Below are 16919 nucleotides of genomic sequence, written 5' to 3'. Positions count from 1 at the left end.
TGAAAAATGTGGAAATACCCCTCAGACTTCAAACCTCTTAATAACTTCACTCCCAGGACCCCCTGGTTTCAAACCACACACACACACACACACACACACACACACACACGAACACACACACGAACACACACACTCTCCTCCAAGGGCTCCGACTCTGCCCTTTAACAGTGACTCTAATTCATCTCCTCGCGTCCACATGATGACTTTGAACTCTGTTTCCACAGTATAAGTAGTATATATTGCCCACTTTCTTTCCCCCCTCTTCAACGACAAAAGACCCCCCTCCCTTAACAATGTAAAACAATCGGAACACCCAAATCATGGGGGGTGCAATGAAAACTAAGGTCTGGCCATGTCCTGCTCTGGCCGGAATACAGTGTGCCTAAATCATTCCTAAGACACGGTCAAGGGATTATCCTGGCAGAGCAGGAAAGATTTCCAGCTAATCTATATCGGAATGCTTGGTGAGGACAAGGTAAAGGAAGTGGCCGAGACTAGGAGGGTTGCTGCTCTTGGAAGCCAACACTCTTCATCATTTTTTTGCATGGCAATTACGGGGTGGATTGATGCGAGAGAGAGAAGCTAGAACCTATTTCTGGTCCTCTGGAACAACAAATTTGCCTTGAAATTACAGAAGGAAGCTATCACTATTGTGTAATTTTGTGGTAAGAGGAAGGTTTCCGAGCACCAAAACTGGAGGTTGGCAACGTGGGAAAACAATAACACCAGGGATGTGTAATGAACACCTGATAATACTGTGTCAGTTGGTGGCCTGACCTTATATGGTATTTCCTGTCCTCTGAGATTATAACTGAGATGTTTTAATTAGGCCAAGATCACCTACTATTATGGTGCAATTGGTATTTATATGCCTTGCTGGCAGCAGGGTGCACCACTGCCCTGTGCTTAATTTCTCAAGCAGCTCTGTAAAGGCATAGAGGGAACATGAGGTAGGGGGGGGGGAGCAGAGCAGAGAGAAGCCCACAGAGAAGGAATCAATTACATGATGATTTAATCAATGGAGGAAAGCGCGAAAGCAGTAAATTTAGTTTACAAAAAGGCTGGTCAATAACTCAATTCAACTGTGCAGTGGAGGCAGCTGTTGGGGTGGGTTTAGGAGGGGGGAGGAGTTGGGGGTAGAGGGGGGAGGAGTGTGTGTGTGCGTGCGTGCGTGCGTGTGTGTGTGTGTGTGTGTGTGTGTGTGTATGTGTGTGTGTGTGTGTGTGTGTGTGTGTGTGTGTGTGTGTGTGTGGAGGAGGGGGGGGCGTTCTGGCAGGGACGGAGATGGGCGCAGTTTTAATTAGTTCTGTATTGGAAGTGGAACAGTGGGAGCGTTGTGGAGTGGGACGGAACAGCTGCAGCGGGGTGCAGGGATCGCTTCTAGCCATTCGGCCAGAAGTCTGGCTGGGCTCTCCCTCCCTCCATCCATCCCTCCATCCATCCCTCCTCTCCTTCTCTGCTGTGCCAGCTCAGGTGTCTGGGTCTGCCTGGGGAGTGCTGGGTGGCACGGTTGTGTGGCTCTGCGTTGGTTGGCAGCGGGTGGGTAAAGGCCTGGAGCTGGGGGCGGTGTGGGGGATGTATGAAAGGGCTGGTGGCTCGCTGAGCAGGCTGCCCCGAGGGATCCCTGTATGAGAGAGGCTCGGAGCCAAGGGCCTGTCACCGGCCAGCCAGCCCGGCACTCTGCCCTGCTCTTACAGGACCAGGGCCCAGGGGCCGACACAGACAGGGAGACTACAGTGCATTCGGAAAGTATTCAGACCCCTTCCCTTTTTCCACATTTTGTTACGTTACAGCCTGATTCTAAAATTGTCTACAACCTACACACAATACCCTATAATGACAAAACAAAATGAGTTTTTTTGAATTTTTCCAAATGTATTACAAGTAAAAAAAATAGAAATACCTTATTTACATAAGTATTCAGACCCTGTGCTATGAGACTCGAAAGTCCACCTGTGGTAAATTCAATTGATTGGACATGATTTAGAAAGGCACACACCTGTCCATATAAGATCCCACAGTTGACAGTGCATGTCAGAGCAAAAACCAAACCATGAGGTCGAAGGAATTGTCCATAGAGCTCCAAGACAGGATTGTAGAGTGGCCAGAAGGACTTTTACTCCTCAGTAAAATGCACATGACATTATCTTTGAGTTTGCCAAAAGGCACCTAAAGGACTCTCAGACCATGAGAAACAAAATTCTCTGGTCTGATGAAATCAAGATTGAACTCTTTTGCCTGAATGCCAAGCGTCACGTCTGAAGGAAACCTGGAATCATCCCTACGGTAAAGCATGGTGGTGGCAGTATCATGCTGTGGGGATGTTTTTCAGCGGAATGGACTGGGAGACTAGTCAGGATTGAGGGAAAGATGAACGGAGGAAAGTACAGAGAGATCCTTGAAGAAAACCTGCTGCAGAACTCTCAGGATCTCAGACTGGGTAAAGGTTCACCTTCCAACAGGACAACGACCCTAAGCACACAGCCAAGACAACACAAGGGTGGCTTCGGGACAAGTCCCTGAACGTCTTTGAGTGGCCCAGCCAGAGCCTGGACCTGGACAGAGCTTGAGAGGATCTGCAGAGAAGAATGAGAGAAACTCCCCAAATCCAGGTGTGCCGAGCTTGTAACATCATACTCAATAAGATTTGAGGCTGTAATCGCTGCCGAAGGCGCTTCAACAAAGTGCTGAGTAAAGGGTCTGAATACTTATGTAAATGTAAAATTTCTGTTTTTAAAATGTGTAATACATTTGCTAACATTTCTAAAAACCTGTTTTTGCTTTGTCGTTATGGGGTATTGTGTGTAGATTGATGAGGGGGGAAATCTATTTAATCCATTTTAGAATAAGGCTGTAAGGTGGAAAAAGTCAAGGGGTCTGAATACTCATGAATGTTGTTCTGGAGGCAGCTCTGTAGAGTGGTCACTATCTGGCGCAGCCACAAAGTCATAACATCTGATTTTAAACCTAACCTTAACCCTAACCTTAACCACACTGCTAACCTTAATGCCTATCCTTAGCCTTAAATGAAGACCAAAAGGCATATTTTTGTTTTCATAAATGTTTACAATATAGCCAATTTTGACTTTGCAGCTGGCCTATCTAGCAAATATCGCTAAGTTCTGTGTTCATCCCAATAAACGTCAATCTGCCACACACACACACACACACACACACACACACACACACACACACACACACACACACACACACACACACACACACACACACACACACTCCTTCGCACTACACACTGTATTCCTCCACCCATCATAGCGTTTCTATACACAGGCACAGCAACCTATTACATCCAGACACGTTTTACAATTTTTTTATTCTGCCCTGTGCCGCTGTAGTTGGCCTATCAAATCAAAGCCATATCATATCAAAGCCTATGAAAACTTACATTTTTGTTTATCTTTAAAACATTTGTGCATGACAAAAGAACATGAAAACTAAGCTTAATGAGCCCTAAAAGGTTAACTAGTATTGCTCCATGTTATAGCAACCAGGCCAAACAGAACCTCAACTTCCACTCAAGTCTAAACCCCAGGAACAACCCACAACCCGAGACCTCACCTCGACCTAACCACATAGCACCACACTCGCACTCCCATCCAATGTTGAGATCTTATGAACCAATTGGTTTAGATATTATTTTACTTTAGGCCTCAACTCTGTCTACTTTGGCTCCGTAGACATCAACACTGGCATGTACTGACTGTACGTTTAGCTTCATGAATTACTAGCACATTATTTGAGATTAAAAGGGTTTCTCAGAACGTTGGCTTGTTTTAATGGGGAAAGTGTAAATCATTTGACATGGAATGTTTCTTGAGGACTGAGTCAGAGTCCAACTTTCCGCCCAAAGGTACCAGCAGCGTCTGTCTCACTGTTGGGTCAGATGTTGCCAAGACACTCTCAAAAGCTCCATTGACAAAGCATTTTGGATTTAGAGGAGAGAGCTGTGGTGATGGTTTTATTTGCCTATGATACAATGCTGACCTCTTGTGGAGAAAAATAAAACTCTCATTCTGATCTCCAATCAAATCAAATCACACACATGTTTAGCAGATGTTATTGCGGGTGGAGCAAAATGCTTGTGTTTCTAGCTCCAACAGTGCAGTAATATCTAACAAGTAATGTCTAACAATTTCACAACAATACACACAAATCTACAGTAAAGGAATGGAATTAAGAATATATAAATATTTGGACGAGCATTGTCAGAGCGGCATAGACTAAGAAGAATAGAATACAGTATATACATATGGTGGCCAGTCTGATGGCCTTGAGATATAAGCTGTTTTTCAGTCTCTCGGCCCCAGCTTTGATGCACCTGTACTGACCTCGCCTTCTGGATGATAGCGGGGTGAACAGGCAATAGCTCGGGTGGTTGTTGTCCTTGATGATCTTTTTGGCCTTCCCGTGACATCGGGTGCTGTATGTGTCCTGGAGGGCAGGTAGTTTGCCCCTAGTGTTGGGTAGAGCGCACCACCCTCTGGAGAGCCCTGTGGTTGTGGGGGGTGCAAATCAAAATATTATTTGTGCATCAGCGCATGTGACAAATAATATTTGATTTGATTGTATCTGACATTCACGCCCTGCATGCGGTTTTGCTCATGTGCTAGGTGATAGAAATGTCAGTACTGGTGCTTTAAAAAGTCGGGTTAACGATTATATCCTGTGGATATTTTGCCTCAAATTTCGAGTAGTTGAAGGACCAACCACACAGATAGATAACCTATAGTGTAAGTTAAAATTGTATTCAACCTTCTAGCTTGTAAGCAACAGGTCCAGGATTCTGCAGTGTTTTCTTTGACGGCATACCAACAACTGGTATCAAAGTGTGATTTATTAGGCAACTGGAGAGGATGAGGAGTGTGCGAGAGGCCTTTAAATCCACTATCACTACGCTCTTAGAAAAAAGGGTTCATCTGCTGTCCCCATAGGGTAACCCTTTTTGGTTCCAGGTAGAACCCTCCGTGGAAAGGGTTCTACCTGGAACCAAATGGGTTCTACCTGGAACAAAAAAGGGTTAATTCATGGGTTATCCTATGGGGACAGCTAAATAACCCTTTTAGGTTCCAGACAGCACCTTTTTTTCTGTGAGTCTACTGACTACTGCTGTAAGTAGATATTTAGTTATTTGTCCTTAAAAAGATTGCATGAGCCCCATCGTCGCAGTATGTGCCTTCAAACTGAGAGGTTACAAGGAAGACATAAATGCAGCATGATGACTCAGATCAACAACAAGTATCTGTGGCAACCTGATAAAGACAGACATGACCCAATGCAGTCATAAGATGAGGTAAGATAAGGGTGTTGTAAGGGTACCTTTTAACACACACAAGCATCAGGAATCAAATTCAGCATCCACTTTTAATGATGGAATCAAACAATAAATGTCCGGGTTTGGGTATGGGCAGAATCCTAGATCATAGAAAAGCATTACTCCTCTGCTTTTGAGAGAATGTCTGAATTCTGGACCCGAAGGGGGGGGTCATTTCCCCCAGTACTTTTTCGAGCAATGCTATTTCTCTATTATACATCCTGTGGCGGTGAATGTTCTCTGTGGCTTCATGGCCCAGCATCCTGAGAGGGATGCACTAGACTGCACTGCATTTCCTCACTCTGTTAGTGACACAGTCTACAGCAGGCTACTAGAGTAACAAGGAAAGAGAACTATACACAAGGGTTACTCAAAATGGACAAAATGCAGTTGACTTTTCCCTGTCTGACTGTCCTTTTGGGTAAGCTGCCTCTCTGCCTTTCTCTGTTTTTGTGACATTTACAGTATGTTTACATTTGAGTCATTTAGCAGGCGCTCTTATCCAGGGCGACTTACAGGAGACGTGTTGATGTGCCCTTGTGCAAGAGCACGTCAACCTAGTCGGCTCGGTGATTCGAACCAGCGACCTTTCGTTTACTGTCCAAAAGCTCTTTTTTTTTTTATCTTTAAAGTAATAACAAAAATATATTTTATTTTTTGGGGGCTGGCCAAACACTCTTAAGGTTACTTGAATGTTATCTAGTATAACATTACTTTGATGTACTTTGCTTGTTTTTGTATAGTTAAGATCAAGTCTTTGATTATTTTGCACAGGTTATTCTACAAATACGAGATTGTTTTCTCAACTGGTTTTGTCAATTCAGTTTATCTGCCCAAAAAAGCTGCTGATGTAATCAATGCTCTATCTATGCAATGGTTTCTTCTCTCTATATTCTAGACAGTGTTGGGGAAGCTACTCTGAAATCATAGTTTACCAAACTCCCAATTACTTTACATTGGAAGAAGATGAGCTACTCTAAAGCTACCCTTACAGGGCTCTACGAGGAGCGTGTGTGTACCTAAGTTGTAAAATGCAGGCGCACACAAATACATTTAGGAGCACAATGAAAGATATTTGAGATATTACATCCTTGATTTTTCTATTCGAGGTCTCACAGCAAAATAATTAGGCACATATGCGCGTAGAAGGTGGTGCTGTAGAGCCCTACCTTAAGGGAACTATAGTTTACTTAAACTTCTTGTGGATCGGTGTCCCGTCTACGGGACAGTTGTTGCTCAATATGCATAATGTGACTACAACTTTGTTTTCACTTTTTTTTAAAAGAAGTACACTACATTGAAGCTACTTTGTGAAAATGATCATTTCTAAATCTGAAATATCATAGACCGGGTATTCCCAAACTCTGCTACCAAAAAAAAAGAAAGGAGATTATTTCCTACTTCACCCATACTTTATTTTCTTATTGCAAAAAAACAAGTAGTGTGGAGTTCCAGTAGTTAGCTACACCACAACATGGCAACAAAGTAATAAACTACTGAAAACACTACCAAGATGTGAATTTAGTTCAACTACAGTACCACCAAGCTACAGCAAAATGTAATTAATAATGTCATTAATAGGAACAGTTGAACTACATGTAGTTCACTACTCCCCAACACCGATTCTAAACCATACCCATGTCTTTTTCCAGGTCTCGTCCTGGCTTCTACCACCACAGCCCAGACACAGCCAGTCAATCCCACTGTAACCCAGCCCACCTCAGCCTCCAACCCAGCCAACAACACAGCCACTCTAGGACACACCACGGTTGTAGACAACAATCATTTAACATTATCCGCCATAAACCCAAACCTTACTGATCCTATTTTTGATAACGTCCCTATAACCAATTCCACCGGGTGGCCTAACCACACGGTAACCACACCACTGAAGACCAGTTCAGGTAGGTTGGAGTTGCTGCTTTCACTGTATGGTCAGTTTATGGTCAGTGGTCGATACTGGAGATGGAGTCTTGACCTCGTTGTCTTGGGTCTTGAGACCCCTCAAGACCAGTCGATACAGTCTCGGTCTCAAGGGGTCTAAGTCTTGACTCCATCTCTGATCGATGCTAATTTCCTACCTGCTTTGGTGGAGGTAAAGTAACAGTAATTTTTCTCAAGATGCCTCTCCAGGACCGACATACTGGCCCTCACCAATGGACGTCTCTACATCAAAGCCCCCAGCAGAGGCCAGCAGCACAACTGCTAGCACTTCTGTTACTAGCACCACCAAGAAAAGAGGTGAGTTGATGTCACCAGAGTGAAGTGAATCCACTGTGAAGTGAATCCACTGTGAAGTGAATCCATCAGCACACAACTTTTATCTTCTCTTTATTCAAAAGGTTTGACGGGAACTGCTCAACCAAAACCCTCTGCGAGAAAATCGCCCCACATTGGTAACATGATTGCATTTAAAAAATGTCTCAAACCGGTGTTCTGACACCAAATCTGAATTGGTTATCATTTGTCAGACTAACCCACATTATAAATGACAACAACATTTAGGTCCAGAATAACTTGCATGGCCTTTTATCTTGTTGCTCAACAATTGATTGTTTTCTGTTTCTTGATAGGATTGATCATCTTTATTGCGATCATCATCACTGCCTGTGTGCTTGGAGCAACATGCTTCTTCACTAAGAAGACATCAAGGGTGAGTAAGGTATATGCTGTTTGTCCAGTTAAATTCTCTGATCAATTCTAACATTCTATAACAAATCTTCAACTTGACTTTGTACAAACACCAAACGCTAGCATTCAATGATGTCTGTAGATGCCTGTCTGTTTTCTAGCCCGTTGAGGTGTGTGTGTTGTACCCTGTTGTGTTTCCAGAGGTACTCCGTAGATCTCCGAGGCAGGCATGAGGATCTGCCTCTGAGTACTGCGGATCCCGACGCCGTGTTTGACAACTCCTCAACACAGAAGGGTGACAACATAGAATTACATAGAATATGTATAGAATAAAACATGCATTATTATACATCTGTATGGATGAGAATACACTACATTCATTTACACTCTCCTCATGAATGATCATTTACTACACATGAATAGGGAAACTTGGACTTTGTAGAAGCCTGTACACAAGACATCACCAAAACACTTCTGTAAATCTTGATTTATATTTGATTCATCCCATGCTAACAGTGAAATGCTTACTTATGGACCATTCATAACAATGCAGAGAGAAAGAGAAACTGAACTACCCCCAAAAATAATAATGAGCATCTAGCTAATGTACATTAACTTGTGGTCAATGACGTGTTAGACTGGTAGTAACCGTTTTTTATTTAACCTTTATTTAACTAGGCAAGTCAGTTAAGAACAAATTGCTTGTTGTCTTTGATCACCTCTCCAGGGATGGACACCTTTACCGCCGTGGATCTCAACAGCACCGAGGTCCTGGTTAAGGGAAGTGAGGGAGAAAGAGGTGAGCTTGATGAAGCAATGGACCAGTGCATGTACTGTCCTCTCGTAGGGTCACTTTGCTGGGTCTATGACAATGTGCCCCCAAAAGAGGAACAATTCTCTATTGAGAATTCTATATTTGTAGTTTTATGAGTTGTTGAGTTATTGCAGAGTGATCTGTCAGGTGTGATGTATTGTTTGGTTACTGGAACGGCTTTTGTGTTCAGAGTGGATTTCCTCTTTTGCAACAGCCGTTAAAGAGAAGAGAGAAGGAAGTCAATGTGTGCTAATAGCTATAATATATTCATAGCTATCTACGTTTTAAAATGGCCAGAGTCACAGCTGAAATAATACATTTTTCAACTTAATTTGGTGTGTGGGAATAAGGAGAACTTCAAAGAAAAGAGAAACCCACACACTGCTCTCGCCGGCTCTTGCTCATATCACTGTTTTTATTCAAGTTTGATTCAAAACAGTGAATTGAGCACTGTGTGAGGTTTAGAGTCCCTAAGAGCTTACATTTACAGTCACGACCGAAATGATTGGCACCCTTGATAAAGATGATCAAAAAAGACTGTGTAAAATAAATCATGCAAATACTGAGGTTTCTTTTATTTTATTTTTTATTTAACCAGGTAGGCCAGTTGAAAACAAGTTCTCATTTACAACTGCGACCTGGCCAATGTATGGGAACATTATATTACTAATACAACTGCTCAGAGAAAAATATGTTGTTTAACAAGTAATAAAACAAATCTAAAAAAGATATCAAAATGATGAGCACTCCTAAATCAAATCAAATCAAATCAAATGTTATTTGTCACATACACATGGTTAGCAGATGTTAATGCGAGTGTAGCGAAATGCTTGGTGCTTCTAGTTCCGACAATGCAGTAATAACCAACAAGTAATCTAACTAACAATTCCAAAACTACTGTCTTGTACACAGTGTAAGGGGATAAAGAATATGTACATAAGGATATATGAATGAGTGATGGTACAGAGCAGCATAGGCAAGATACAGTAGATGGTATCGAGTACAGTATGTACATATGAGATGAGTATGTACACAAAGTGGCATAGTTAAAGTGGCTAGTGATACATGTATTACATAAGGATACAGTCGATGATATAGAGTACAGTATATACGTATGCATATGAGATGAATAATGTAGGGTAAGTAACATTATATAAGGTAGCATTGTTTAAAGTGGCTAGTGATATATTTACATAATTTCCCATCAATTCCCATTATTAAAGTGGCTGGAGTTGAGTCAGTGTGTTGGCAGCAGCCACTCAATGTTAGTGGTGGCTGTTTAACAGTCTGATGGCCTTGAGATAGAAGCTGTTTAACGATTCTTATAAATAAAATCAAACAAAATTGAATCAGCATTAACATAGTATACTTTTTTTTGCATTCATCTCAGCCTATAGGGGAACTCTACTCAAACTATATTTTAGTGTTGTTTTCATTAGTCCACTGTTGATACAGTCCCAAAATGTTTTGCATGTTAGCAGTCACGTTTTGAAGATATTTGTCCTGTTACACACATGTGTACTGGCATTTTTTTTATTTTTGCATATCACAACTCCCTCTGAAGCAAAGTGTCCCTGGCCACTTATTCATGGTGACACAAAGTGCATCATTTAAAGAACGGTATTGTGGCCTTTCATGACTTCCTGTTTCACTGGGGTAAAAATGAGGTAACACGCATGTAAAAATCCATTTGTCATCCATCACAATGGGGAAAAGGAAACTACTGGGCAACATTTACAAAGTTTAAAACCACTGGAACAGCGGTTAGCATGTCTGGTAGAAGACCCGAGTGTAACTTGTCCCCAATCACAGTGAGGAAGATGGTTAGACAAAGAAAAGACTCAAGGGTCATCGTTAGAGAATTACCGAACTTGGTCGCATTCTAGGGTCACCAAGATGCCAAATCTACAAATAGACGCCACCTCTATGCCAATAGGAGCCTTTATTGAGCAACAAATGTAAATACCTGGTGTTTGCTAAACAGCATTGGCACTTGGATTGGAACCAGGTGCTATGATCAGATTAGACAAAAATAGAGCTATTTGGTCACACACACCGTGGTTTGGTGTTTAAAAGAAAAATCCTCATACATACTGTAAGATATGGTGGTGGATATTTGATGTTGTGGGGGCTGTTGGTCCTGGGCCCTTGCTAACTAAGGTCAACGGCATCATGAACTTCACCAAGTTTTTAAAATGAATTTTGTATTTTTATTTAGCCTTTATTTAACTAGGCAAGTCAGTTAAGAATAAATTCTTATTTACAATGACGGCCTACACTGGCCGTCCTATGGGACTCCCAATCACGGCTGGTTGTGATACAGCCTGGATTCAAACCAGGGTGTCTGTAGTGACGCCTCTAGCAATGAGATGCAGTGCTTTAGACCACTGCGCCACTCAGGAGCCCAAAGTTACAGTACATCTTTGCCAAAAACCTGGTTGCTTCTGCCAGGAGGCTAAAACTTGGCCACAAGTGGATCTTCCAGCAAGAAAATGACCCCAAGAACGCATCAAAATCCACAAAGAAATGGTTAATTGGCCACAAAATAAAACATTTGTGGTAGCCATCCCATCTCCGGACTTTCAATCATCTTGATACCCATCTTTTTTTTGACATTTCTTGGTAAACAAAACATTTTTTCTGTGAGCAATTGTATTAATATAATATAATTTCCCCCAAAAATGTTGAGCGTACAATATATCTCAGTATTTGTATTATTTATACCGTCTTTTTTCTCATCTTTATCAAGGGTGCCAATACTTTCGGTCATGACTATGCATTGTTTAGATAGATAAGAACTTCCCCACTGGGCAAAAACTGGTTGAATCAACTTGGAAAACTGATTGGATTTGAAAGAAGTCATCAACGTCAGGGATTTTCATCGTTTTTTTTCTCCTTACTTTAGAACCTAAATCCAATGAGATTGTGCCATTTTTTGTCACCTTGAATTCACGTTAATTAACAACTCAACCAAACGCACTGTAAATCAAAACTAGACGTTGAACTGCCTAGTGGGTCAGCTCTCATTGCCCAATCCTTTGTGACACCATGGTCACCATCCATAACACGTTTGATTTGTAAAATGTTTTCTCACGCCCCAGGCTAACTCTGCCTGGTGTCAGATCATACTTTGAGTAACAGAGCCGCATGACTCATGGAGGTTGATATGCGAGAATAGACTGTATGACACGTGTATGTCTGTGTGTGACTTCAGTCTCATCTCAGTGTGATAACCTCCAGATAAGGGTTAGACTGACCTCTATGCAGCAGACCTGGGTTCAAACAGTATTAGTCTTCTTGCCAAAACGTTAAGCGTTAAGCATTTGACTGAGCTTGCCTGCCAGATAGGAAGGTTTTACGCATTTGGGACTTTTACAAAACGTCAAACGATTCGCTTTTCAGTGCTCTCAATCTGTTGAATGTATTACAAGAGACACTAGAAAATGGAATGTCCCGTCTTGCTCCATTGAATGACAGCACCCAACCTACTCTGTGTAATGTCATCTATGTGGTGAGGTGCCGTACCAACGTCCGCCACTGGATGGAAACAAAACCCTAGAGAATGAACAGGAGAGTCAAAGCACAGAGCGACTTGTTCATTGGTCTCTGATGGATGTGTAACTACAGCGTCTATGGTATAGGCTACCTTTAATGTGTTCTTGGGTTATAAGACATGACCTTTTATACTGTGGTCTATTGTTCTCAGTGCTTTAAACAGAGGACATTTCAAAATAGTGACAGGTTTTAGGAGCACAATGAGAAGTATTAAAGCTTGAATCATGCTTTTTTTTTAAAATATGTGCACTGGTGTTCCTAAATGACAATTCCAGGTCGCACAGCAAAATATTTTGCCACATATGCGAGAAAAATGGTCGCACTGTAGAACCCTGCTAAAGAATCCTGCATGTCAGGCATCGGACCCCTGTGTAATAAAACACACACAGTGAAATAATGGAAACATCAACCGTTATAGTAAGAGAAGAGAACACCATGCAGCATTAGCTGTTTTAATGCATTCTCAATCTGTGACAGTCCTTCCTTTTGACATAACTTTTCATTTAGGTTGAAAGTGGTTGAATTCTTATTTCTCTCACAGGTCTTCCCTGGCTTTGTGACTGTTGACATGTCTGAGCCTGTCTTTCTCTCTCTTCCCTGGGTCACACTTTGTGGAATGGGTCAGTTTTGATTGGCTCTTTTAAAAGTAACTACCTCTCAAGTCATTTTTTCCTCTCCTTTTAAAAAAATCATCAACTCAAGACGTTGCACTGGCATCATGTGTTACTACTGTTTTGATGCAGCTCAGTAGCGACAGACGTCTGCTTCTTTTGCAGTTCTTCCGGCCGTAACCTTTCAACTTGACTTTTTTTCTGTGCTCTTTCTAAAAGAGATACAAGTCAAACAAATGAAACCATGGTCTGGAGAGGTGTGGATTCCACTGTTGTAAAAGCATACTGCTGCCCCATGCCTGTAAAGTCAGTCTGTTAAAAAAGGATAGACATCTGTCACTAGGACTGGGTTTGAGATGGACACAATGGAAAGGATCTGATGTGTATGAAGCAGAGTAATGAGAACAGTTGAACTCCTTTTAGAATGAATCACTCACGCACACAGCAAACACAAAGGCCCACAGATACACAATTAGACATGGTCTCTATTTCTTAACCTCTCTGTGGTCTTTACGGGTGTCAAGATCCTTGCAGTGCAGTCCGTCTCCTTTACTAGAGGTGTGGAGAGAAAGCCCTTTGGAAATATTTTGGTTGTTGTCGGTTTTATGTATTTGTGTATTTTTTTGGCTTGACCAAAATGTCCTACATGTCCGTCAGCTGATCGATTTGGTCGACTTCCACTTTGTAGGATTGTTTTTCGGTGCCATGATGTAAGGGTTAGATTGTGTTACTACATACTCGGAATGATGTTGTAAGAACCTCTTGAACCTCAGAAAAAGGGGAAACTTTGCTATTCTCGTTTTCAAGAGTTCTCTGCTTGTGGAAGTACACACACACAAACACACACACACACACACACACACACACACACACACACACACACACACACACACACACACACACACACACACACACACACACACACACACACACACACACACACACACACACACACACACACACACACACACACTCTACTGGTCAAAGGTTTTAGAACACCTACTAATTAAAGGGTTTTTCTTTTCTTTTTATTATTTTCTTCATTGTTGAATAATAGTGAAGACATCAACACTATGAAATAACACATAGGGAATCATGTAGCAGCCAAGCAAGTGTTAAACAAATCAAAATATATTTTAGATTCTTCAAAGTAGCCACCCTTTGCCTTGATGACAGCTTTGCACACTCTTGGCATTCTCTCAACCAGCTTTACCTGGAATGCTTTTCCAACAGTCTTGAAGGAGTTCCCACATATGCTGAGCACTTGTTGGCTGCTTTTCCTTCACTCTGCGGTCCAACTCATCCCAAACCATCTCAATTGGGTTGAGGCCAGGTCATCTGATGCAGCACTCCGTCATTCTCCTTTTTGGTCAAATAGCCCTTACACAGCCTGGAGGTGTGTTGGGTCATTGTCCTGTTGAAAAACAAATGATAGTCCCACTGAGCACAAACCAGATGGGATTGGCATATTGCTGCAGAACGCTGTGGTAGCCTTGTTGGTCAAGTGTGCCTTGAATTCTACATAAATTATCGGCAGTGTCACCAGCAAAGCACCCCCACACCATCACACCTCCTCTTCCATGCTTCATGGTGGGAACTACACATGCAGAGATCATCCGTTCACCTACTCTGCGTCTCACAAAGACACAGCGGTTAGAACCAAAAATTGCACGTGGATTCATCAGACCAAAGGACAGATTTCCATGCCCATTGCTTGTGTTTCTTGGCCCATGCAAGTCTCTTCTTATTATTGGTGTCCTTTTAGTAGTGTTTTTTCTCCTCTGAACAGTTGATTTTGAGATGTGTCTGTTACTTGAACTCTGAGGCATTTATTTGGGATGAAATTTCTGAGGCTGGTAACTGTAATGAACTTACCCTCAACAGCAGAAGTAACTCTGGGCCTCCCTCCCTGTGGCGGTCCTCATGAGAACCCGTTTCATCGTAGCACTTGATGGTTTTTGCGACTGCACTTGAAGAAACTTTCAAACTTCTTGACATTTTCCGCATTGACTGACCTTAACGTCTTAAAGTAATGATGGACTGTCGTTTCTCTTTGCTTATTTGAGCTGTTCTTGCCATAACATGGACTTGGTCTTTAACCAAATAGGGCTATCATCTGTATACCACCCTTACCATGTCACAACACAAGTGATTGGCTCAAATGCATTAAGAAGGAAAGAAATTCCACAAATAAACTTTTAAGAAGGTACACCTGTTCATTGAAATGCATTCCAGGTGACTACCTCATGAAGCTGGTTGAGAGAATGCCAAGACTGTGCAAAGCTGTCATCAAGGCAAAGGGCTACTTTGAAGAATCTCAAATATATAAATAATAAACAAATCAAAATACATATAACACATTTTTTGGATACTACATGATTCCCATATGTGTTATTTCATAGTTTCGATGTCTCCACTATTATTCTACAACGTAGAAAATAGTAAAAAAAAAAAAGAAAAATACTTGATTGAGTAGTAGGTGTGTCCAAACTTTTGACTGGTACTGTATATATTTGTAACCATATTTGACAAACTATGAAAAACCCTAACATTATCATTAATCCTTGCTAGCATGCAGAGCATTGCCTTGGCCTCCAATTAGTCAGCCACTCTCAACTTGTACCTCTGCCTGTCACTCTCTCATTCTTAGCTTTGGCTCCAGCTGTGAGGGATGACTTGAAACGACCTTAATCTCTACCAACTGCTCCGGCGACCGACCTTGACACTTTATTTTCTCAATTATGGAGTCTGGACCCAGAGACTGCTTTAGCTCACATCAAGGCTAATCACAGATCTCACTCTCCATTCCCACATTCCCTTGGACAGTAAATTAGCGTGTTGGTTTTGAGTGAGTCGGGGGCCTGGAAGAAACTGACCTATTGACGGGGATTCGTTTTAGCAACCAGCCACTGAGTGCCTTTTCAGGACATTTTGGGGGTTAAAAATGTATTCCCGTACAAAATCCTATTTTCCTAAACCTAACCTTAACCCCAATCCTGAAGCCTAACCCTTAAGCCAAAAATAGGATTTTAACAAATTCAGGACATGAAAAGGACATTGTGGTCCTGATAAGGTAGGAAAACATGGACACACACAGTAGCCAGAGGTGTCACGCCCGCTCCCCCTCCCCCTCTCTGGCGCTCGAGGGTGCCAAGCTGCCCATCATTACGCACACCTGTCACCATAGTTACCGGCATCAGCGATTCATTGGACTCACCTGGACTCCATCAATTTTTTGATTGCCTCCTCTATATCTATCTATTCAATCAAATTTCAATCAAATGTATTTATAAAGCCCTTCTTACATCAGCTGATGTCACAAAGTGCTGTACAGAAACCCAGCCTAAAACCCCAAACAGCAAGCAATGCAGGTGTAGAAGCACGGTGGTTAGGAAAAACTCCCTAGAAAGGCCAGAACCTAGGAAGAAACCTAGAGAGGAACCAGGCCACGAGGGGTGGCCAGTCCTCTTCTGGCTGTACCGGGTGGAGATTATAACAGAACATGGCCAAGATGTTCAAATGTTCATCGATGACCAGCAGGGTCAAATAATAATAATCACAGTGGTTGTCGAGGGTGCAACAGGTCAGCACCTCAGGAGTAAATGTCAGTTGGCTTTTCATAGCCGATCATTCAGAGTATCTCTATCACTCCTGCTGTCTCTAGAGAGTTGAAAACAGCAGGTCTGGGACAGGTAGAACGTCCGGTGAACAGGTCAGGGTTTTGTTTCATGTCTGTTATCTATTAAATATTCACTCCCTGTACTTGCTTCTGGTCTCCCAGCGTCTGTCCTCACAAGAGGTAGCAATAGTGCTTAAAAAATTGCGGTTTACAGATCTGAATAATGCTGCAGATATGTCCAGAACAGCAGTGGTGTTACCCTCCCCCCTCCCCAGCCTCGTAGCACCCTTGTCCCCACCATCCCCCTCAGTCCCCCCCCCCCCATCACCTTGAGTAAGATAATAACGAGGCGGCCAT

General features: G+C 42.3%; 1 protein-coding gene across 1 annotated transcript in view; it reads left to right on the top strand.

Moving 5' to 3' along the window:
- Positions 1-5601: 5601 nt before the first annotated feature.
- Positions 5602-16919, top strand: part of LOC110497363 — a 32365-nt gene continuing 21047 nt past the window's right edge. Inside the window, exons 1-7 of the mRNA XM_036954276.1 lie at positions 5602-5753; positions 6985-7236; positions 7454-7573; positions 7675-7728; positions 7906-7985; positions 8165-8258; positions 8691-8762. Of these exons, the coding sequence (XP_036810171.1) occupies positions 5708-5753; positions 6985-7236; positions 7454-7573; positions 7675-7728; positions 7906-7985; positions 8165-8258; positions 8691-8762 (718 nt within the window). The 5' untranslated portion in view covers positions 5602-5707. The remainder of the gene's footprint in view (positions 5754-6984; positions 7237-7453; positions 7574-7674; positions 7729-7905; positions 7986-8164; positions 8259-8690; positions 8763-16919) is intronic.

The sequence above is a fragment of the Oncorhynchus mykiss genome, chromosome 19 (assembly GCF_013265735.2).
Source record: "Oncorhynchus mykiss isolate Arlee chromosome 19, USDA_OmykA_1.1, whole genome shotgun sequence".
NCBI lineage: Eukaryota > Metazoa > Chordata > Actinopteri > Salmoniformes > Salmonidae > Oncorhynchus > Oncorhynchus mykiss.
This window is presented reverse-complemented; position numbering and strand designations above follow the sequence as displayed.